General features: G+C 44.4%; 2 protein-coding genes across 2 annotated transcripts in view; one reads left to right on the top strand and one right to left on the bottom strand.

Moving 5' to 3' along the window:
• Positions 1-702: 702 nt before the first annotated feature.
• LOC105898015 (ras-related protein Rab-10-like) lies at positions 703-5,565 on the bottom strand. Its single transcript, XM_012825018.3, has 7 exons — positions 5,068-5,565; positions 4,574-4,733; positions 4,361-4,421; positions 4,008-4,146; positions 3,764-3,853; positions 2,638-2,739; positions 703-2,176 (listed from the first exon to the last, which is right to left on the bottom strand). Exons 2-7 carry the CDS (start codon positions 4,698-4,700, stop codon positions 2,096-2,098), a joined length of 600 nt encoding a protein of 199 aa, XP_012680472.1. The 5' UTR covers positions 4,701-4,733; positions 5,068-5,565; the 3' UTR covers positions 703-2,095.
• A 1,367-nt stretch (positions 5,566-6,932) lies between these two features.
• The window catches only part of rps6ka5 (ribosomal protein S6 kinase, polypeptide 5), a 28,021-nt gene continuing 9,800 nt past the window's right edge, over positions 6,933-25,153 (top strand). The window contains exons 1-12 of the mRNA XM_012825016.3: positions 6,933-7,239; positions 10,748-10,819; positions 12,228-12,446; positions 14,643-14,758; positions 15,014-15,115; positions 16,277-16,360; positions 16,654-16,757; positions 16,887-17,037; positions 17,433-17,594; positions 19,865-19,990; positions 21,119-21,252; positions 21,656-21,749. Coding sequence (XP_012680470.2) covers positions 7,167-7,239; positions 10,748-10,819; positions 12,228-12,446; positions 14,643-14,758; positions 15,014-15,115; positions 16,277-16,360; positions 16,654-16,757; positions 16,887-17,037; positions 17,433-17,594; positions 19,865-19,990; positions 21,119-21,252; positions 21,656-21,749 — 1,437 coding nt within the window. The 5' untranslated portion in view covers positions 6,933-7,166. The remainder of the gene's footprint in view (positions 7,240-10,747; positions 10,820-12,227; positions 12,447-14,642; positions 14,759-15,013; positions 15,116-16,276; positions 16,361-16,653; positions 16,758-16,886; positions 17,038-17,432; positions 17,595-19,864; positions 19,991-21,118; positions 21,253-21,655; positions 21,750-25,153) is intronic.

Genomic DNA, 25,153 nt, shown 5'->3' on the forward strand with positions numbered 1-25,153 from the left:
TAAAAGTGAGGACGGCAGCTGAATGGGATGGTGTTGGATCAGGAAAATCAAGATGCACTGCATTCCATCCGTGTGAGAAATACACACAAAGATGTATTTAAGGTTTTGAAGGCATGCAATTAAATGGCTAGTCACAAGACTTGATTTACAAAGATACCGAAAAATAATCCAGGAGTTTTGTACATTTGGCACAAAATGCATGCCTGTCAGTTAGTGTCTATTGCTATGTCAAGTTCAACTCACTGTATGGACTATAAATTCACTGTCACCACATCTCTGCCCGTTGCTTAGGTTGTAAATGGGCATTGTGTCTTTAAATGAGTTAAAATAGAAAATAAATGAGAACTACCCTCTCATGTACTAAACCCCAGCCTGTGCTGAGATATAATGGCAACACTAATGAACAGGAAGGATGTGGATGTTTTTACCTAATGTTTTTAGTCGTGTACATCTGCGTGTAAACACATCTGATTACCACCTCTTAAACAGGCATCAATGTGAACTGCATCTATATGCAATGCAATCTATAACCATGCACCTTTTAAACATACAGATGTATGAAACTGGCAATGAGGGGTCAGTTTCATCCTGTGAATGTAATTGGACCTGCCCTAGAGAGTAGCGCCTGTGTTTGAAGTCTCTTACACGTTGTCATGAATGTAACACTTCGGAGGGGTACACTTTAAAACACTCAACAGCGACTTTAAAACACATTCACGTCACGTTTATTGCCGTTCATTTCAGAAGCATCCTCCCCTACAAGCAGACAAGTGAAGCCTGTTCAGACTTGTTCCAAATCTGCTGGGCGGGCCCCTAGTTATACAGTATAGTACAAAGTGCGTCTGGGTGTTGTAAACAAGACCATTCGTACAGAGATTAATAGCAATCACACTTGTTATGAAAAGGTTAGTTCTTGAATGAAAAACAACTTCTTTTTTTTTGGCTGATTTCATCCATTTCATTCCAGAATGTTTCCACACAAAAAAAGTGAAAAGTGCTCAAAAATAAGTTTCCCTACACTCACACCAGAAGAAAAATCACCACCTCCATGCAACACAATGAAACTGAAAAAGAAACGAATGAACAAATCAATAAACGACAGTTAGTGATAATTTGCATAGTTGACAATATGTGCACCTGTAAAAAGATAAGGACACAACACAACAAAATCAAGTTGATATGATACATTTCTGAATTCCCTTTAGTTTTAGATTGCACACACACACACACACACACAAAACTGAATCCGTGCAAGACTTGTAACAGCATACTGGAGAGAAAAAAACACCCAGCCACACTAGACACTAGAAATGCAGAATGAGGAAGGACCGGTCAGTGAAGCTGACTCATGAAAACTATAAACCAAACCATGGCAGGAATCTTTCGCAACCAACATGGTAAGACAAAATCTCAGACTAAGCTACTATTTTCAGCGGAGTCTGACAATTCAGCCAAAATTAAGGACACGCTGTTATTTCCTCAGGCACCCGTTGTTGTGGGTTCCTGGTCGGCCGTAGTTAGGCAGTAGGGTACTCAAGGCAGTTGTGTGCTAAATACAATGTGTGCTACGACTGCATGGTTTAACATGACTCCGTCATCATACATGTCCATGAGTAAGTAGCGTGTCAGGCACAGGGGTGAGAGACTAGAGAATAGCAATGACAACCATGCTATGAGCAATCACTGCAGTGTACCATCAGTCCAACAGAACAGTCACAGAAAGGGTCAGTTTTTCTAAATATGCAGAGGGTTAGGATGGTCAGACTCATATCTGAACGCCCCTTTCCCCCTGAGCCATCCAGCAAAGAGCCAGTTCATAGATTTGTACAATCATCAAAAACAAACAAAAAAACAAACAAACAAACAAATACGAAGGAGATAAAGGCCATGTGTGCAACAGAAGACAACATTCGAAATACTTCTATTTTATATTTCAGATATTCTTATATTTTTTTTTTTCAACACTGAGATGCCATTTATGGGGTAAATTGATATCCTCTATATGCAAAAGGTGGTTTTAATACTATGATACATGATAGGAAGACTTAAGAGAAGTAGGAGAGAAGAGAGGTGAAAGTTGAGGGGTTAAAGGTCATCAGCAGCACTTCTTCCATCCTGCTCCCCCGTTCCCACTACTGATGTCCACGTGCTCTGCAGCTGGCTCTTTCCCTGGGGTCTGTGGGAAAGGTTGCTGATATTAATTTGCTTCCATAGTTGGCTTTAACATCATCTAACCAATTCAGAATTTTCTCACAGAACTATATGGCCATGGCAAAAAAACTCTTTGATTTGAGTTTAGGCCAGTTTTGGAGTTAAGTGTCACTTTGAAGTAACACCAACATAAAGGGTTAAACTATAAAAGCTTAGAGAGTTTACGATGCCATCCATTAATTGCAACCTGAGGGTGTTCACCTGCTTCAGTTCAGGTCCCAATGCAAAACAAGATCCCATCCCAGGCATTAAAATAAATGATGGTGGTTGCCAAAACACAGCCTTTATTGTGACACCATCTGACTCATCTTTTGCAAGTCTTTATGAATCCACAACAAATACTTTTTGGGGCAAAACACGAATGCACACTAGGACAGGAACTGCCTTCTAGTGCTAGAGCTACACAGCGGAGTGCTCCCCACTCACCTTACTCAGGATATCCTCTGCCAGACAGAGGAAGGCCTTCTCGATGTTAACGTTGGATTTTGCGCTAGTCTCAAAAAACCTGATGCCATGCTCAGCAGCAATCTGAAGGGAGAGGGAATAACAAAGGAACATTAAAGACTGCTCCTTACAACAAAATCAATAAAACCAATCTGAACGACAGTTCTGCTACAGATTTAAAGCAGCAATAAGGAGTTCTGTTCCAAAACTAGCAAGCTAACTATCTAAAAATCCAATTCAATTCAATTTTATTTATATAGCGCCATAACAATACAATTGTCTCTGCTCTAGAGATATGCTCTAAAATGCGTGCAAAAACCTTGCAAATACCACCAACAGCCCAGTTGACACTGATAGAAGCTTGCCAACACACTAACTGGGGTCTTTTGGCAGTATAGCTGGCAATGTCATGCTGTGAAAGCTTTTCTTCCATTTTAGCAGGGTGTTCCAGCCCGGAACACAGAACAGCATAGGGCATATCCTGGATGGCTAGCGGGAAAGACACAGGGGTTTATCTGTCCTTCACATGACCAAATGCTATCAAAATGAATTTGAGGATGGTAACAAAGCTAGTTGCCTAAAAAACCTTACCTCAAAAAGTGTCAAATTGTTGCATAGCGTTACTTTAAGGACTACTTTAGAGAAATACTTTGAGAAGCGCATATGTGTTTAACCCACACCAAGTAACCCTGACCTTAGACCACCCATCTCTGCCCACCTCCCCCCAAACAATAATGTGGAAGCCTGCAGACTTAGAAGTGCAATGTTATGATAAACTAGTGAGCACAATAAGAAGAAGGTTTGGGGTCAAAATCATTTGGTGCATAACACAGCTCTGCAGATAAGCCAACCGTGCTCAAATGGCACCTTCACCTTGAACACCCAACCTTGCAGCTTCAAAAGTTGAATTTGCTTTCTGTGTGAAAATGTCACTGACATTTTGAAGGTGTGCTAAAGAGTGAAACCAGATCAACGGTGAGATGTATCAAAATGCAGCGATGAGTTGCGATACTTTTCAATGCGTCTTCACCACGAAAGAGCTCCATGTACAGACCTGTGTTTTGCGGCCACATAAAGACCTGAAGCAGCACTGGATTTATGCCATTACCTGTTCTCCCTTTGCAGTGGGCACCACACGCTTGTCATCCATGTCACACTTATTCCCCAGCAGCATCCTCTCCACCTCCTCACTGGCATGCTGTTAGGGCAGAGTAGCATCGTTAAGGTAACCCAATGCTAGAGCATCGAAATGTAATGCTGTATACCAACAGACCTACTGAATGTTTCTGTGGAAGAAAGCGGTCCTGTGGACATGATACTTTCAATGCCAATTCTAAAGAAGAGCGACTCACCTCATCTATATTTCGCAACCACTTGCTGATGCTCTCAAAGCTTTTGGTGTTGGTAATATCATAGACCAGCATGATCCCCATGGCTCCTCTGTAGTAGGATGTTGTGATGGTGTGAAATCTCTCTTGTCCTGCAGTGTCCCTGGACGTAACAGCAACTAACATTAATGTACAGCCGAGACACTGAGGCACATCCATAATGTTGAGACCAGCTATTCAACATTGAGAACCAAAAACACATCATCAAGGAGTGTTGAGATTCATAGTATACTGATCATACACATTCATTTTACAAGATGTAGTGACATAAAGGAGGATTCAATTACTAAGCTAGTTTACATTTCTTTACCACTTACCATATCTGGAGCTTGATCTTCTTTCCCTGCATTTCGACAGTTTTTATCTTGAAATCAATTCCTGAAAGAAATGACAATATTGAGCCATTTAAAAACTGTAAAAAAAAAAAAAACCCTGGCCGATAAAAACCTGTCAGAAGTTGATGATTATCACACAGAATTATGATGGAAGGCCAGATTAAAAATGTTAAATTATATCAATAGACACATTACCTATTGTGGAGATGAAGGTTGTATTAAAAGCGTCGTCGGAGAAACGGAACAGCACAGAAGTCTTTCCGACCGCGGAGTCCCCAATTAGGAGGAGTTTGAACAGCAGATCGTATGTCTTCTTCGCCATTTGTAGATCTTGTATAGTGGTGCCCTGTCAAACCTCAAATAGAAAAAATAATTTAACCTAGAACCATTCTCCTAAGAATTACGTTATGCTATAAACTACACTGAGTAAGCTAACAAATTGCATCTGACGTTGACTTGACAATTCAGCTAACTTTATACAGGTTCTTGGATTCTGCATTGCTAACAGTTTGGTTATTATTAATGAATGGTCGGACACGTCTAACGCGAAACATGACAATATTAACATTAGTGGGCTGTGGTCAACTGATGAGAACTGCTCTTAATTAACTTGCTAAGGCAAGGGAATATCTCTTCATATATACCCAGTTAACACAAGCAAACTAACGTTGGCTAGCAAGTTGACTTACCAATGAATCACCTAGGCGTAGGACTTGAGTTCCAAAAGTCAGCTAGCGAGCGTTAGCCTGTTTGTCAGGAAGTGGCTAGCTATCAGTATTAAGTCATCGCCTGTCACTTCGCTTTGTTTAAACGAATCATGCTTTTTATTAAATTACTGAGTAAATTGAAGCTAACAAAATCCTGTCACTCAGACAGCACAAATCAGCGAACAAAACGGTAACTTTTAGCTAGCTTTAGCAACCTTGCTAGCTAAGAACTTGCTGCGGCAGCTCCTAGAACATTGATACTCTGAAAAGACAGCGCATAGATGATTCTCTATCTTGCGCGTAAAATCACTCAGCTAATAAACCTGTCGATACAAAACGCGTCCCGTGCCGTAAGGAGAATATGTCGCCCTTTCTACACACCGTGGCTATGCGGCTTTACGCTAGCGTTAACTTTCTTAGCTAACTAGGAAGTGAGGAGTGGACTGCTCCCGAGACACTCCAAACGACTGGTGGCCAGGCAGTGGAAAACAAAAGCCCAAAACGACAGAAAAATCATTAACCAGCCAAATACAAATCTATCTAAAAACGTATCGCATACATCTAACTTCATGTGTATATAAGTTATGATATAGTCAATACAGCAAACAACACTAGCAAATACAATACTTTAAACACGTTTATTGAATTATTTAACTTGCATTATAGGCTACATGTAGAAAACGTAATTAGTAAACTAATCTGGCAACCCAAATAGCGTCCACTTCCTTTTTGGGGAGTTTCTTGGTTTTTTGAGCACTATTACCATCTATTGGTACAAAATGGAATCGAATGGCTTAATTAAAAGAAGTTGTAAGGGTCATTGTGGTTTGACCATAGGCCTAAATGTCTCTTAGGTGGGTCACTTAAAAATTCAGGTCAAAAGCCATGAGAAGTGAACATTTAGTTCGAGAAATGATCTTCAAATACTGATCGAGCTTAAAACTGTTGAAAGGATATAATGGAAGGAAATAATTGAACTCCATGCATTTGTTCTTCAACATAGGACACTATTAGTCTAATACAATCTAGTTTTGAGGTAATTAACATATTGCATTGAAATGGAATTTACTGTAACTGCCTATTTCTTATGTAGATCACAAATACGTAAGCCTATGCTGAAGTAGTAGTTATACTGATTGTATTATTCGTAGCTTAGTTGATTGTTGAATATATAAGATATGTGAACACTGGCATTGGTGCCTTTTTTAGCCCTTCTTTCCTTGTATATTTCTATGTAATGTATTGTTTGTATGTATTGTTTTTTACCATGTGGGCCTTGAGCCTGTAATAAAGCTTATATATATATATGTGTGGAATTCTGTTTGTTATGTGCTACTGCTTAAAAGTATAGAACAGACAGACGAGGGTATTTGCCTGTGTTCAAAAACATACAAATTACAGGGTGCCACTGATAATGTCTTACTATGTCTGCTCCACTCAGAGGACAGTTATGCACACTGGGCAATGTGTTTTAGGTCCTGATATATCAGCTACAGCATTTTTACAGGAGAAGGGAAACAGATCTCACTTTGTTTTTGTTTACTAGTCCTGAATGCTTTTAGGTGGAAGTTTTTTTCTCACATCTGCTCTTGTCCAGCTATAGTGGAAGACGTGCAAGAGCCTGGAACCACTTATTAACATTTTTTTCTACTTGTCAAGTTGGCCTTCAACTGCAGTACAGAATGTGGGCGTGGTTGATCATATCAAGGTAGGCGGGAATACATGGCGCTCCTCAGTTTTCACACCAATGAGAAAGAAGAAGTAACACAGGACACTACATTTTAGGAGGAGTGTTAAGTAAATGACAGTCCAGTTAGCCAACCATTTCGAAAGAATTCGCCTAGCAACTCCAATAATCGTTCAGTGAGGGCTTGGTTGTAAGGAATTCATGTAGTGATAGTAACGACAAGGCTTCTGGCTTAGTATGCAAGTGTTTTGCACGATATCTGGCCGCTTTCGGCCTTAATTATTTTAACTGTAGGTAGTACGGTCGACAGTGTGCCATCTGCTCTGTGTTTATAGTTCTGTGTTTATTAACCCAGTGAAGAACCTATACCGTAAGCCTTTCGTGTAACGTTAAGATGCCGTCTACTTCGGTGGAAGGATCATCGCAAGAAGGTGACCTGTTTACTGTGAAACACGAGCTGAAAAATAGTAAGTGTCATGTCGTATAGATCTATGATATTTCTTTTTGCTTTTGGTGCGTGTGGTCTGAGAATAAGTGGCATTGCCTTTGAGGAAAAGGTTTCATTAGCAATGCTAGCAATCCTGTATATTGATAGAGAACTCCTTGGCACGGTTGATACTAGTGCAACGTGAAATATCAAGTCCAACAATGGCACACTATGGGACTCTAAACTCAAAGTCAGCGGGTTTTTATAAGCGTACGTGTTTCTGGAAACTAGATGATATATGAACATGTCAAAGACGACGAACTCCGGTCATCTGATTTGACAGCTTCAGGCAATGTCAATGGTAGACAAGTTGCTATGCTAAAACTTGCTAAGCTTAATGGTAACTTGCATTAGGTGCCAAATGGACTAGAATTTAACAAGCAAGTAAATCTGAAACTGTTCGGCTGAGTTGACTGCGGCGTAAATCATACAAATAGGTGCTTTTCTAACTAGTCGTTGATGGTGTCTTCTGCCAGCAAGCATTAGTTTCGGCCAGTTCCAATTGGCCTGTTGCAATCAGGTTACAGTATTGATTGATTAGATACATATGCATGGAGGTTTTTGGCAGGAGGAAGACATTCCTGCAAAAGTATTGGTTCTCACAAGTAGGGTATTCAAAACTAAATCTTTCCGCTACAGCAGTGTCAGCACACTGTCAGAATAGATGCTTCATGTTATTTTTGGAACGTCAGCCTTTGGCTGTGTTACCTGGAGGAGTGTTATAAGACATTGCTCATGGTGATTGCTTTCTCTTTTGTTCCTCCAGCACTTAAGATAACCTCTATTATGTGTAATGTTGCCTTCCCGATTGTTCAGTTTGTTGCATTTCTATGGTCCAGTTTGTCTGCAAAGGCTGGCATGTATAATATAAAATTACCTGAAAACCTGAGCTGGTGTGATTCATTTGCACAGCAGTGCAACTCTTGGCCTTAATCAAATGGGCTGTAATCGACACAGAGCATGGTCAGACATTAATTTGACTCTTCAGTAGTCTGTGAATAATAAATGCCAAGGAAGTGCAGAGTTGTAATGACTGTGTACTTACAAAAGCAGAAATGCCCTTCCTGAGATGTTGGGTGATATGGTCAGGTTGCATCACAATGTGCAAAAATAATTCCTGACCTGACACTCTTCTTGCCCTGTTCCTAATAGGCAGATAATAGAGCTCAGCTCAGTAAGACCATTCACAGTTCCTCAGGTTATCTATTTGTGCCTGCACCTATAAACCTCTAGGCTAGGAGTTGGTTGTTATGGTGAGTATCACATGAACCATCATTCCCTCTTGGTTAATCCCCCCCCCCCCCCCCCCGTCCCAGTCCTCTGAGGGTTTGTTCTGTTAAGATTTGCGATCACAATGCTGGAACATGACCCAGTTTGGCTTCTATGTCTGTCTGACATAGAACAAGGACGAAGAGGCGGCAGTTGGAACCGCGTGACTCGCACTCTCTAGGTTTCCAGATGTGCTTAATCAAACGCTCTCACCGAGTGATATGAAGCATTCCATAAGTCTGCCAAAGCTAACAGTGGCACCAGTCAGAATGCCAAATGATGCAGATGGAGGAGACAGCCATATTACCCCCACCACCTCCCACCCGCCAATCCTGCTGTTAGGTCTAGCCCGAGCAGTGTTGTCCCGCAGCAGGGGAGCAAAGCTGAATGGCCTTGCTGCGAGTGCTATTAATAAAGCACTAATTTCCCACCGGACCCCTGGAGGGGGTGACCGGGGTGTTGTGCAACATAAGCCAAAAGTTGACTCCGAATCCCACACTCCCAGCAGTTACCTACGGAGAGTGTGGCTGGCTATGGATACGCATCGTGTTGTTTGCCAAAGTGTGTGTATGTGCGAGTGTCTGTGTTTTAGAGATGATGATGATGATGATGATGATGATGATGCGACAAAATTAGGCAGAGATGTGGAAAAGATTGCGAGCGTGTGTGAGAAGAGTGGCTTCCTCTGCAATCAGATTTTACACAGACACACACACACACACACACACACACACACACACACACACACACACACACACACACACACACACACACAGATATGGCTGTCCGACTGAGATCTCGGTTTACTACAGCTGCACGTTCTGAGCTCTCTCTGGGTCTGTGTGCTTCCGGAAGGTTTGACAGCCGGAGTGTGTTCACTCCATTGGCTGCACCAGGACACTGACACATGGGGTAACATGTGCTCGCACTGGCGCTCACGAGCGGACTCACACGCACGCACACTCACTCACTCTCTCAGAAACACAAAGCGGCTCTCTCACACTCTTGCATGCCTCTCACCACTCAAACACCCACTCTGCTGCATACATGCATGGCTGCTACTCACTCCTGTGCACTCACAAATTATTATATACATTTATTATACACATATTATACATTACACATATTATACACATATATTTACATATCATGGCCCACAACATGCCCTCGTGCACACTAGGTGAACACTTATGCACACTCTGCATCAGTGATGGCTTTTTTCTTGTCTCAGTCAATCTCATAGGAAGTACAAGCCATTTATTTTGGACAAAGCATTCTTGTCCATGAGAAATGCACCCCGCCCCCCCCAGACATGCTAACGCACATGCACAGTGTGTTCACTTTGTTATTAGTGCTGACTGAAGTGTGCTTGGTTAGGATAGCATCAGACACGAGAGAGAGAGGGAAAGGATGTGGGTTCTGATCTCTGACGAAATCTCTTAGGTGTTAAGGTCTTTTACTAACAGCCTGCATGCTGAAGTTATCTGTCACAAACATGCTGTTATTCAGAACATTAGTTAGTCCGGCTCTAGGTAACCTAAGGGAATCTCCCATCACTCATTTCAAGCTTTTAATGAGCCTGCCTGAAACAATTTAGGGACTGAATTTGCCTTGGAAACAATTGTGCAGGCGTAGGTGTTAAACAATAAATGCAAGGGGCTAATTGGTGCTCGAGTGAAGTTGAAGGCTTGACTTGTGATGTGCTTCGCAAGCATGCACTCCTAATGATATCCGTGCCCTTGAAGGCGGAGAGGAGAGGAAAGAGGAGATACAGAAGAACTTGGAGATAATGGAGCACTCTCACTCACCGTTGTCTTTTTCTCTGGGGCAATCATACATGTACTTGAATCATTCATGATGCGCTTGTGGTGAGCTGCGTTTAAGGAAGCGGCAGCCGTTTCTGCACAATGTTGCTTCAGAGTGAGATGACACAAGGTTCTGTCAACAATTAAAGTCGCCATGCCGACCACACAAGTGAAAACATTAGGCCAGCTGACAGGTTAGGGAAAGTCACGTATCTACATTCTTGTTGGCTGAAAGGAAATTTGGTAACCTCTTCTCAGTAGGTCATGCTCTGTAATGATGTTATATGTGATCGCAGCAAATTGTTGTACTTGAAAAGGGAGTGATGCTGTGTATGTCTCTGCTCTGGCAAATACAGCACTGCGCTGTCTGTACACCACCTCCCCTCATGTTTCTCCCTCTCGCCACCCCCGCAGCCAACCTTACAGGCCATGTGGAGAGAGTCGGCATCGAGAACTTTGAGCTTCTGAAGGTCCTCGGCACTGGAGGTGAGTGACAGCCAAGCCCAGTCCCTGGAGGCTGAGGGTGTGGCTTTGACCCCATTGCTTTGTGATGATAGGCCTGCTGATATTTTGTAAGATGATAATAGGGCCTCATAATAACAGTGCAGCTTCACAACCTGTGTCCTTTGATTCACTTTTGATGACTTACAGGTGGTAGAGACAAGTATTCTCACATTTTATTGTTGGATACTATACAAAGTAAACATCCAAGGTGAATTGTCTGACTGCACATTTGCTGATCATTATTCAGAGGATAGGATCTACTTATGATGTTGTGAAACAGCGGTTCTTTTTTCATAGATTGAAGTTCCTCAAACAATTGTCTCTTTCGTTCCGTTTCCTGTTACATAATTTTGCATCATTGATGTTGCGGTCATTGATACTCTTTCATAATCAAGAATGGCCTGGTATATTTCGTGCAGTTTTGGGGTTTTGTATTTTCTGTCCTGTACAGTAAATAATTGATGAACATTGTAGACTCCCTGCATTGTGTTTCGCTGTTGTTCATCCCTTTTGCTCCTTATCCACAACGCCATATTCGGTAGCACTTTATGGCAACACTTTTGTGGCATTAGCCACAGGGTTACAAAAGTACCCACCGGCAGAGAAGTTGCTAGGCTCCTGTTACTGCCAGCCTAACCATCTTCAGCTGGAGAACAGACTAGATGAAGAAGTAGTTAAAGACTGGCCATAGTGTGAGAGGGAGGACAGGGAAGCCGTCCTTCATTCTTTAAGCACTGGAAGAGCGGCTCCTTCCCTCCCTAGGCCAAGGCTGATACAGCTCTGCGCTCTTGGATCCTCCCTTGTGCTGGCCTACATGTTGGCGCTGTTCTGTTTGAGTTTAGCCCAGGGCACTCTCTCTGTTCTTGCTGATTGTGCCGGTCAGGCCCACAGAGTCCTATTCTGATTTTGTAGGGCGTACTAAACTCTTTAGTTGCTCTGCTGGTTTAGGCCAAATCTGTATTTCAGATTTGGGGTTCAGGATTTTCAAATGGCTTTATGCCTCTTAGCCGCACAGTGCTATCTTAAGATATGCAGTTTTTCTTTTCCCCACTAGCACTCAGCCCATCTTCTTTAGCTCTGGCTTATGATTTGCATATTAAGATGCCTCTATCCCACTCAGTACCCAGTGATGTACAGTAATGATGAGGTATATATTCCAGGGCACTATAGAATCCCCTTCCATTCTGACAGACTAGGATTTTTGCTTTGCTTTCGCCTAATGGTAATGTAGCTTCTACTGCCTGCAAAGAAAATGAGTTTCTCTCAATCTCTCAAGTTTACTTATGCCTTGTGGTACTTCTCTCCCTCTTTGAAATATGTTTTGTATGTCACTTTGGCTAAAAGCGCTTGATAACTACATAACCATAACCATAACCTTCTCCTGTGGTAGCGTATGGTAAGGTGTTCCTGGTGAGAAAGGTAAGCGGCCACGACGCCGGAGAGCTGTACGCCATGAAGGTCTTGAAGAAGGCCACCATCATCCAGAAAGCCAAGACGGCGGAGCACACGTGCACCGAGCGCCACGTGCTGGAGCACATCCGCCAGTCGCCCTTCCTCGTCACCCTCCACTACGCCTTCCAGACAGACACCAAGCTCCACCTCATCCTGGGTACACACACGCACACAGACAGGCACGCACACACACACACACACACTCACACACACACACACGCACGCACGCACACGCACACACACACACACACGCAGGCACACACGCACACAAACGCACACTTTCTCCCCTTCTTCTTGTTACCTCATTACCGCCAGTTGCCCTTCCTCATCACCCTCTACTACGCCTTCCAGACCGACACCAAGCTCCACCTCATCCTGAGTACACACGCGCGCGCACACACACACACACACACGCACACACACACGCTCTCTTTCTTCTTGTTACCTCTCTCTCCTCTGTTTGTTCAGTTATCTCTCTGCCTCTCCCTCTCCCTCTCCATCGGTCTTCAGCCTCTCCTCAGGGCGGCCTTTCCCCTGGCATATTAATGATCCTGCTAAATGCTTTATTGCCCTTACAGTGTGTACATTTGTCCTTCCAAATAAATACAAAGGGGTTGATGTTTAATCTCAAGTTAGTCAATTATTATCAGAGATTTAGGGCCGTAATTTGAAAGGGCAGCGAGCACCCAAATGGCGCAACATCAAAGGGAGGAATGGAGAAGAATCGTTATTTGCATGTATGAACAATGTGCAAAGCTGTTGTGGGACAGGTGAAAAGGCACATACTATATGTAGTTCTATATAAAGCGTTATTGCAACCCAATTATTACAGAAAGATGAGCCGAGGAAGACTACAAAAATGTCCTCCCCTGACTAAGACTAGGCTTTTTATGTGTCGGGCCTTCTGCTTTGAATAGTTATTACTATCGGCTCCCTATATGATGATGGCAATTCATCCTCTATTACACCCTTATTACACCGACTCTATTTGTATTTGATGTAAAAAAACGCTTTATGTGGTTAGTGATGCTAATTTGAGCGACATTACTGTACACTGAAAGACCCACTGTAAAATGTCAACTTATATGTTCGTTTCAGTTGTCTCTGTGTTGGCAAACAACTGTGAGAACTTTATAGAATTATCCCGACGGAGGTATTGCACTCCTTCTCACTTTAGGTCTATCTTCATTGTCACTACACAGAGAGACGTTTGGTTATTTGAGAATAGCAAATGGAAGAGCAGCGCGTTGATCGGTGCTCTAAACTGAGTGAGTAGACTACTATGCTGTAAAACACAAAATAAATTAGTACTTCTGTTTCACTTTTTGTTGGACATTACCAAAGGCCCTGATGAATGATACTGGATCATTTTATTTCATAACTCTGTGGTCCCAGGTATGCTGTCACACTGTGTAGAGATTAGATGTTCCTGCCAGACGTTAAAAACCAAGATATAGGTTAGATTTCAAAGCAGGAAGTGGCAGAGCGCCTTCCTCAAAACAATTTACACAAACGGCTATATTTTCATCATAGGCAACGGTCTGCCCTCGATGGCACTTAACTCTGTGGACTTGTGCTCTGTGAGGCTACCAAATGAATGCCTTCTTTGTTGCGTGTAGGAACTTGCAGTACACATCTGCCTTTAGAGTTTAAGCGTTTGCATTTTCAGCAGTTTTGACCTGGTGTCTCTGATACTGTATCCTTCATTCTAGGCATGCTGGGTGGGGTTTGTATGCAATTCGGGGTTTTTTTTGTGTGTGATTGAGGTGTGTTATTGCAACTGAGGTTTTGGGATGCTATGACTCTTTTGGGTAATCAGAGGAAAACGATAATGCTACTAACGTGCTATTACTATAGAAGGGCAGAATAAAAATATTCACAAAAAAATAAACACATAATGAAAATATACACTCCTGTTTAGAACAGGAAGGGTAGAGCTTTCTCCTGAACACGGTGTGGTAATGTGGGTTTCTTCTGAACACAATGTGGTAATGTGGGTTTTGTTTGTGAGTTTGCCAGAGGAAGACTATTAAGGGCATAACCGGTTGGCGTACCTTCTTTTTTTCTCTCTCTGTGCTTGTTTTGACAAGCCTGTGTTCTAACTGCTCTTTATAAAAATGCATCTGACCCTTCCTGCTTAAATCCAGAGTGTCCTAAAGGCAGATAACACAAATAGTGCTCTCATGGCAGCTGTTCATGTTGGTTATGAACTTTGTTATACTGTTTATGCAAAATATACAACAGAAGAAAGTTGATTATAAAAATGATAAGGTACTAGTAAACTAAAATGGACTTGAACGGCATGAATGGGTGCTGCAAGAGGTGTCTTCACCGCATGTGTTTTGATGTGCAGATTATGTGAATGGCGGGGAGCTTTTCACACACCTGGTCCAGCGGGTGCACTTCAAAGAGCAGGAGGTGGCGCTGTACAGCGGCGAGATCGTGCTGGCGTTGGAGCATCTGCATAAGGTCAGGGGTCATCAGTTTCACCTGGACTCTTCAGTCTTTAGATGTGTTCTTAGAACCGTAGAGGGGCCAGATATAAGACATGCCTGGTTAAGAATGATGGTTTTAAAATCATCCACAATCAAATGTTAAGATTCTTCCTGTTTCTGGTAATAATTTGAATTGGCTAGAAAAAAGCTTTCAAAAAAATGTAACGATGCTCTTGAAGCTGTAAATCTGATATTTCCCTTTTTCGTTTCAATCTTTCCCCTTTCTCAGTTGGGGATTGTTTACCGGGACCTGAAGCTGGAGAACATCCTCCTGGACGCCCAGGGCCACATCGTCCTCACAGACTTCGGTCTCAGCAAAGAATTTCACGAAGTAAGTAAGACACGAGCCCGTTGTTTGGTTTTGGCTACCATTTCATTTGGCTAACATTACTTAGTGCCTCTGCCCACTATGATGAATTAGTTTATGAGAGGCCGAGCCCTAAACCACAGGTTTGTCCACAACTTCCCCCACCCCGATACGGACTCTTATCCTGTATGCCTGAGAATGGTATGCAGACGTGCACTTGCGTGTATTTGTCATTAATCAGCTAATGTTTAGACGTCCATTAGAACATATGTGATGGAGCAAGATAAGCAGGCTCTGCTCAGAGTCATATAGAGACCAGATGAGACGAGATGAAACGAGACGTGTGCTCATGTGGGTTTGTTTGTTGTACTTGGAGCGAGGTAAGGCTGTTTGAGTTGTTGTAGCCAGACCAGGAGGCTCATTGCCTTGCTAATGGAGAAGTGTTTACTTTTGCTCGTGACCACCCAGCTGAAGTAAGTGTGTGTGTGCACGTGTGTGTGTGTGTGTGTGTGTGTGTGTGTGTGTGAGAGAGTGAGAGCGTGCGTGCGTGTGTGTGAGAGGTATTTAGGAAGGGAGAGAATGTGAATGTTAGAGCAGTGAGTATGCATACTCAAAAGCGAGAGGAGATATCAGAACATTCTTGGCCCAGTTTTGGACGGCATTCAGCTTTGGTCTTTTTTTTCTCGTTTTTTTTAAAGCAGACTGAGCCTTTTATTAACTAAAAAACTGACTCAGGAATTTGCTCAGCCAAAAACAAATTCCTCCAGCATTTCCTGTCAGCCCAGCATAATTCTGCTTGCGCCCCATTTCACAGTATACTGCATAACCTCTCCAGTCAGCAATGGAGGTGAGATGGGCTGGGCACCGGGCACTGGGCTGGCTGGAATCAGAAACTCTGTCCTGTTGGTGTCATCTAGGGCACACTGTAGTGGTTAAAACATGGAGCTCTATAATTAATAATGTGTGTGTGTGTGTGTGTGTGTGTGTGTGTGTGTGTGTGTGTGTGTGTGTGTGTGTGTGTGTGTGAGTGTGTGTGTGAGTGTGTGTGTATATGTGTGCCTGTGTGTGTGTGCCTGTGTGTGTGTGTGTGTGTGCCTACGTATGTCTCTGTGTGTGTGTGTGTGTGTGTGTGTGTGTGTGTGTGTGTGTGTGTGTGTGTGCCTGACACGTGTGCTCTGTGTCTAGGTGGAGCGGACGTACTCTGTGTGTGGGACCATCGAGTACATGGCCCCGGAGATTGTGGAAGGAGGAGAATCAGGTCACGACAAGGTCAGACATGCACATAAACAACCCTGTCAAAATATGCTCCACTTAGCAGCTGTGTGTGGGTGTGTCTGTGTGTGTGTGTGTGTGTGTGTGTGTGTGTGCACATTGGTAGTAAGATGTGTGACTGGTTTAGTTTTGCGATTTAGTTTGTGTGTGTGTGTTTCAGACCATGAGGGTCTGAAATGAAATACATGTATTTGCATTGCAGGCAGTGGATTTCAGATACTATGTGTGTGTGTGTGTGTGTGTGTGTGTGTGTGTGTGTGTGTGTGTGTGTGTGTGTGTGTGTGTTGCAGGTAGTGGACTGGTGGAGTCTTGGTGTGCTGATGTATGAGCTGCTGACGGGAGGCTCTCCTTTCACGGTGGACGGAGACGAGAACTCCCACTCAGACATCGCCAAGTGAGCCTCGCACACACACACACACCCCCCTCCAGACACGGCACACACACTTACACAACACCTCAACCACACTCCTCCCACCACGTGTCTCAGGGTTCAAGTGTGTGTCTCTGTGTCCGTCTCAAACAGGCGAATCCTCAAGAAGGAGCCTCCCTTCCCCAAGGACATGAGTCCCCCAGCCAAAGACATCATCCAGAGGCTCCTCAGCAAAGACCCAAAGAAGAGGCTCGGCTCGGAGCCCTCGGGGGCCCAGGCCCTGAAGAGCCACCCCTTTTACCAGGTGTGCTGATCTCTGTGATTCACAGAATTACACACGTACAGTATTTACACGTATTTACTCATATGGCTGAGCTGCTCACATCTAGCAATCTAGTGTCCTGTGTCCTGCATGTCAGATGCTCTCTTGTGCCCATATATGCAGACCTGGGAGACTGTATTCCATTTATCATTGGACATAAGATGGCAAAGAATATTGATTCCATCTTAATTTCAAATTGCTTTATAATTATATATTATATTGATGTAATTCATTTGTACAGGTTTTAGTACATGCCCTTTCATGTCCACATTGCTACCCTATACTGATCTTAGACCTGAAAGCAGAAGTATATCCTGTAACAAAATCTATTTATATAAGATGAGCACGCTGCTAATTAAGTACAACCCCACATATAGAAGATAAATTGGGAAGATCTGGCAGCAAAGAAGGTTCCGGCACCCTTCACACCCGTGATCCGGGACGAGTTGGATGTCAGCAACTTTGCAGAGGAGTTCACAGAGATGGATCCCACATACTCCCCTGCAGCACTACCACAGAACTGTGGCCGCATCTTCCAGGTGTGTGTGTGTGTGTGTGTGTGTGTGTGTGTGTGTGTGTGTGTGTGTGTGTGTGTGCCTGTGTGTCTGTGTGTGTGTGTCTCTGTGTGTGTCTGTGTGTGTGTGTGTGTGTGTGTGTGTGTGTGTGTGTGCCTGTGTGTCTGTGTGTGTGTGTCTCTGTGTGTGTCTGTGTGTGTGTGTGTGTGTGTGTGTGTGTGTGAGAAGAGACTAGGGAGAAGGTGTGTGTGTGTGTGTGTGTGTGTGTGTGTGTGTCTGTGTGTGTGTGTGGAGTGCATTTCTGGGTTTCATTTCACCTCCTCGCCTCACAGTACCATAGAGCAGCACAATGAGTGCAATAGTAGATAGATAGCCGGTTGTAGCAGGTCCCATCACTCTCCACTAATGGAGGTGTTTGACGGCCAGGGCTTTAAATCCCACCATCTATCTCTGTTTATCCTTTTGATGGAGATGATGATTGATGCTGACGACGACAGTGATGATGATGATGATGGTTTTGCTGCTGCTGCCGTTTGATGAAGAACAAGCTCTGTAATTGGCCAGCTCATCTGGGCCCCCGCCTAGCTGGAGTCGAGGCCTAGGAACCCCCCCCCCATACAAGTGGCTAGCGCTAGCATGTAATTACAGCTGTGCTCGCCACCCATCTCTCCAGCCGCGGAGGAGCATCAGCGGTGAATAAGTGAGGGAGTGTTTTTTTGGAGGAGCCTTTTGAGCTCCTGAGCCAGCTGATGTCTGCATCGGTGGCGTCGGCGGGCTGAATGGGCCACCGGGCGCGTGATTGCCTTCTGGCTGTTCCAGCCGCCGCCGCCGCCTCCTCAATAACGCCCCCCCCCCCCCCCCATTAAAGCGTGCGCAGCTTTGAAATGACAGGTTAGCGTAACGGTGTCTGCTCTCAACTGCTCCGCGCGAAAAACCTCTGATTGCCAACTTCATCTCACCCCTCCTCTGGCTTTTTGTCCTCGTTTATTTTATTATTTATTTATTTATTTTATTGAAAAGAAAACATGCCTAACGTGAGAATTTTTAGCCATGGTGCTATGTATTTATTTACTTACTTACCTCTCCTTTAATTTGCCAGAGCCAGGTTTTTGTGTGTGAGTGTGATGCCTGTGATTATTGCCTCAGCGTTCAGGTCGTTCAGCCCTTCGCCTTTCTCCTGCCCGTATATTTAACGAATGTGTACCCAGTTCCCTATCGTGCGCGCATACACAAACTAAATGAAGTCGCATTATGAGACCAAGATGTCATCTGTGAAGCACGGCAATCACAAGCTGAAGCTTAGCAATTAAGAATGCTTTCATGCTCCATCCTTCCGTCCAGGCGTCTTTTCCATTTCGCTAGTAGTTAGTCACAGCTGTGTGTGTGTGTGTCTGTGTCTGTGTGTATGTGTGAGTGTGTGTGTGTGTGTGAGTGTGTGTGTGTGTGAGAGTGAGAGGAGAATTAATAGCGCCTCAGAGTCTCTCCCTGTAGCCAAAAATAGACGCCGGGTTGAGTGCGAGACGCAGCGAGGAAATGAAAACGGAGGACGTTGTAGGAAGCGGGCGATGACACAAATGTGTGAAGACAGCAGATGTGTCCCCACTACTCTCCTGTTTGTCCACACACACACACACACACACACACACACAACACACACCGGAGGCCTTTGGAGCAGCGGCGCGGTCAATGGAAGGCCAGGCGCCCATGTCATACAGCCTGAAGGAACACTCTCATTAGATGCTAAAATTATCACGGCCACCTCTATGACCATCAATCCTCTAGTCTTAATCCTTTCATTATTTTTCCTTTATCCCTCTCGGAGATGTTGATGGTGTCATTATAGTGATGTAGATGGTATCACTGATGGACATGGCAGTTGAAAGACTGGCAGTGAAGAGGGAAAGTGGTTGAGGCTTACCAGCAGCCGCACAGGCACACAGTCGGAGACTTTGAAGTGATGACTGGGAGGGATTATACTTTCTCTGGGGAGCAGTGCTCTCGATAAAGCCTTGTAGCGGCTCTCGCATTTGCCATAATGCGATAATGATCCTGGCACCATTTCCTTAATTTTTGCTGCTGAAATATGTCAGCGGTTCTTTCCTTTATATAGATCATGTGAAATATGTCAGCGGTTCTATCCTTTATATAGATCTTTTATTGTTCCATTCATTGGTATTGTCACTTGTAAAGCACTGGGTAGATTTCTTCTGTGGGTTATATGAGGTGCATACAGTTCACATTCACACCAGAAAACCTTTGGATAATCGTGTGTGTGTTTGTGTGTGTGTTGCCAGGGCTACTCGTTCATGTCTCCCTCCATCCTGTTCAAGAGGAACGTGGTGATGGATGACCCCAGCCAGCTGTGTGGAGGAGCCGACAGGCCGGGCTCCGCCGCTGTGGCCCGCAGTGCCATGATGAAGGTGACCCACGCCTGGGTTGTCTCTTCTATCTGTCTGTCTGTCTGTCTGTCTGTCTGTCTGTCTGTCTGTCTGTCTGTCTGTCCGTCCGTCCGTCCGTCCGTCCGTCCGTCCGTCCATCCATCCATCCATCCATCCATCTCTTTATTTCTGTGTTCCCCCTCATCCTACTCACCCATCTTGCACTGACCTTGTGTCTCCATTCCATTCATCCCTCTGAGCATCCTTTGCTCCAGCAGCCTTTTCATTTACCCTCCATGCCGCGCACCTGCACCTGAACCTGCATCCTCAACCCTTCAGACTCCTGTGCCATGCAGTCACGTTCTCTGCAGTAGTCTCAGGAGCAGGGAGGAAGCCCATGGCTCTGGGAGTGTCTGATTGGGTGCTGACCTTTTCCCCAATTACCAGTGTTTTTTGTTTGTTTACAACAAAACCATACACCAGATAGAGATGTGTGTAGAGATGCGTGTCTCATTCATCTCACAGCTATTTCAAGCCAGCGACTGATTTGCTCGACTGATTTCTAGAAGCCTTTTGATTCAGTGACCATTTCTTGCTGAAACAGGCGTGTAGATGTGTGGTTCCATGTGTCTATGTGGTAGAACCCTGTGTAGATGTGTGGTTCCATGTGTCTATGTGGTAGAACCCTGTGTAGATGTGTGGTTCCATGTGTCTATGTGGTAGAACCCTGTGTAGATGTGTGGTTCCATGTGTCTATGTGGTAGAACCCTGTGTAGATGTGTGGTTCCATGTGTCTATGTGGTAGAACCCTGTGTAGATGTGTGGTTCCATGTGTCTATGTGGTAGAACCCTGTGTAGATGTGTGGTTCCATGTGTCTATGTGGTAGAACCCTGTGTAGATGTGTGGTTCCATGTGTCTATGTGGTAGAACCCTGTGTAGATGTGTGGTTCCATGTGTCTATGTGGTAGAACCCTGTGTAGATGTGTGGTTCCATGTGTCTATGTGGTAGAACCCTGTGTAGATGTGTGGTTCCATGTGTCTATGTGGTAGAACCCTGTGTAGATGTGTGGTTCCATGTGTCTATGTGGTAGAACCCTGTGTAGATGTGTGGTTCCATGTGTCTATGTGGTAGAACCCTGTGCGACCGCCTCTTTCACTCCTCTGACCAGGACTCCCCGTTCTACCTGAACTATGAGGTGGACCTGAAGGAGGCCGCCCTGGGAGAGGGCAGCTTCTCCATCTGCAGGCGCTGCACCCACAAGAAGACGGGGCAATCCTACGGGGTCAAGATCGTCAGTAAGAGGTGAAGTCCGTTATATAAGGGATAATGGATAGTCCGCCGGTCAGTATAGGGAAAAGAATCCTGACAAGACGAACAGAACTTGTTATGCCTTGAAGGGATCATTTTCCGTTACTGACCGGCGGACTATACATTATCCCACTTTTATATGGTTACCTGCCAAAACGTTAAAAAACATTCCCCAAAATATCTCTTTTGTTGCCATTTTGTGGCTTCCTCTGAGAAAAAATAGCTCTTCATTCAAATGGAACTTTTAAAGTTTCAGAGGTTGCGTAGTAACATATTACTTACTGACTTCAAGTTACAATGAATTTCTGTTATGAAAAGTGAATGGATTACTAGTGGAATGATATGAATGATGCGAACAAGAAGCTGAATAAACAACTTTTTGTATTTATATCTGAAGGATGGAGTCTCAGACGCAGAAGGAGATAGCTGCACTGAAGTTGTGTGATGGACATCCTAACATCGTCAAGATGCATGAAATTTACCATGACCAGGTTGGCCCTCAAGTTTTTCTTGTTCAGTCTTGGCCGTGTCATGACCATTGTATTTGAGCTCTCATTGTATTTGAGCTCTCATTGTCAATTTGTTGCTTACTTTGGTCATCTCAGTGGGCCACACCATATAGGTGATAGGATGGTAGAAATGTCCTACTTTTAATGGGAAGACGCACACACGTACACGTACACGTACACATCCACATACACACAAACACAAACATACACACTGTTACGACCCTGGCGGGTCTAGGCCCCGCCCCAGGATATTTTGCATGCCTGTTCTGTCTCGGTTTCCTCAGCAGATAATAGGAAGCAGGTGTAGGACAGGTGTAACCCATGATTGGTTGGGCTACAAAAGCCCTGATCAGATGGCAGTCGTGGAGGGTTGGTCGTCGTATTTGGATAGAGATTGGTTTTGGATTGTCGTTAGTTTTGGAGTGTCGTTGGTTGTGGATTATCATCGTCGTCGTCGTCGTCGTTGTTCGTTTATATTACCATTTACCTGACTGTACATCTCATCTTTTGTTTCTCTTCATAACACTGATCTTCACCACACGTTTGCTATAATTATTAGATAACTATATAACCTTGTAAACCTTTAATAAATATTTGATTATTATTATATTATCCTAAATTCTGCGTGGCCTCCCCTTCTTGTTTCGTGCCTTGAGCTGGCACGTAACACGTGTGGGCTCGCCGAGATTTTTTTCCGGGAATCTGGTTAAACAACTTTTTCATCCACTCATTGGGGAACAGTGGTGGGGAAGCTGTATTGATTTTATAGATCGGGATATTGGCCTTTGATGCTGACGGGCATAAAACTGCCGGTGCAGCAGGAAGGGTATTTCAAATTGGGGGAGACACACGCGGAAATTGGTAAGTGAAAAATTTAACTTTTATTGTTTTCGTTGGGTTGCCGTGGAGGAGGGAAGTCACTTTTTCGAAGTGATTGCAGCTGTGGGCTCTCGCTGCAACAGACACGCTGTGCAGGCTGGGGAAAATTGGGTACAGGTGTAGTGGTAACTGGGTGGTGAGAGTAGGTGAGTACCTACTGAGCAAACGCAAACCCCCGCGCAGGTTAAGAGCGCTTACCGCTGTTTGTTGTTTTGGCCGGGCTTGTAAGAGTTTGTTGTTTTTCGTGGGTGTGTCGGACGCCTCTCCTCAGAGTGTGGGAGTTGAGGGGGAGGATGAAGCTGCTCCTGATGACTGCTTACTGTTACCACGTCTCAAAAATTCGGAGATGTTAAAGAATCTGGATGGCCTGTTGGGCCATATGCCTGTGGAACAGAGGGGTGATTTGGAATCACTGATTTCATCATTTGCATCTTTATTTTCTGATGTACCGACATGCACGAACGTGATGGCACATGACATTGACGTCGGGGAGGCTGCTCCCATTAGGCAGCGGTTCTACCGAGGACCACCAGTAAAACAAAAAATTCTAGAAGACGAGGTCCAGTATTTACTTGACAATGGCCTGGCTAAACCCTCATATTCTAGTTGGGCGTCGCCGTGTTTGCTGGTGGCAAAGCCAGATATGACATTTAGGTTCTGTACTGATTATCGCAAAGTGAATATGGTTACTAAGCCCGACTCTTTTCCCCTTCCCCGAATAGAGGACTGCGTAGATCGAGTAGGTGCCGCCAAATACGTCACAAAGTGTGATCTCTTAAAAGGCTACTATCAGATCCCTTTGACGCCGCGGGCGCAAGAGATTTCGGCCTTTGTCACTCCGTCTGGGTTGTACTCGTACAACGTAATGAGCTTTGGGTTACGTAACGCCCCCTCAAGTTTCCAACGCCTCATGAATTATGTAATATCGGGGCTTGAGGGTTGCGCTGTTTATCTGGATGATGTTGTTACAGTAGGTGACACGTGGCCGGTGCATTTATCCAGACTCTCTGCATTGTTTGAAAGGTTTTCGGCAGCTAACCTTACCATTAATCTAGCTAAATGTGAGTTTGCGCAGGCTACCGTAGTCTATCTGGGGAAGGTGGTAGGGCAGGGAGAGGTACGGCTGGTGCGGGCCAAAGTGATGGCCATTGACCATTTCCCAGCTCCCACAACAAAAAAGGAGTTGATGCGATTTTTGGGCATGATCGGGTACTATCGGGGGTTTTGTTCAAATTTTTCAACAGTGGTTGCACCCCTCACGAATTTGTTAAAGGGAAAGGTCCATTTTTCGTGGACTGAGGAATGTCAACGGGCATTGGACAATGCCAAATTGTTGCTGAGCACGGAGCCGGTCCTGGCTGCTCCCCAGCTTGACCGACCTTTTAAACTTCAAGTGGATGCCAGCCAGGTCGGGGCAGGCGCAGTGCTTTTGCAAACGGACGGGAAGGATATAGACCGTCCGGTGTGTTACTTCTCAAGAAAGTTTAATCGATACCAGTTCAACTATTCCACCATCGAAAAAGAAGCGCTGGCTATGATTTGGGCTCTGCAACACTTCGATGTGTATGTGGGTGGGGGAGCCCATCCCGTTGTTGTATACTCGGATCACAATCCGTTAACGTTTTTGCACTCGTTACAAACTCCGAATCAACGACTGATGCGTTGGGCGTTGTTTTTGCAACCTTACAATTTGCAGATTAACCACATTCGGGGCGTGGATAACGTAATGGCAGATGCGTTGTCCCGCGGGGTGGTGGGATAGGTGGTGGGATTGGGGGAGTGCTGGGTTTGTTTGTTTGGTTGGGATTGAATGGTTTAGGTGAAGGGGGATTTGGGAGGTGGCAGAATCCCACTTAGGTGGGCTTCTGTCTTAAGGGGGGGGATGTTACGACCCTGGTGGGTCTAGGCCCCGCCCCAGGATATTTTGCATGCCTGTTCTGTCTCGGTTTCCTCAGCAGATAATAGGAAGCAAGTGTAGGACAGGTGTAACCCATGATTGGTTGGGCTACAAAAGCCCTGATCAGATGGCAGTCGTGGAGGGTTGGTCGTCGTATTTGGATAGAGATTGGTTTTGGATTGTCGTTAGTTTTGGAGTGTCGTTGGTTGTGGATTATCGTCGTCGTCGTTGTTCGTTTATATTACCATTTACCTGACTGTACATCTCATCTTTTGTTTCTCTTCATAACACTGATCTTCACCACACGTTTGCTATAATTATTAGATAACTATATAACCTTGTAAACCTTTAATAAATATTTGATTATTATTATATAATCATAAATTCTGCGTGGCCTCCCCTTCTTGTTTCGTGCCTTGAGCTGGCACGTAACACACACACACATACACATACACACGAACACAAATATACACACACATACACATACACGTACACGTACACGTACACATCCACATACACACAAACACAAACATACACATACACATACACACGAACACAAACATACATACACGTACACATACACGTACACATACACATACACATACACAAA

Source organism: Clupea harengus, chromosome 14, assembly GCF_900700415.2.
Source record: "Clupea harengus chromosome 14, Ch_v2.0.2, whole genome shotgun sequence".
Lineage (NCBI taxonomy): Eukaryota > Metazoa > Chordata > Actinopteri > Clupeiformes > Clupeidae > Clupea > Clupea harengus.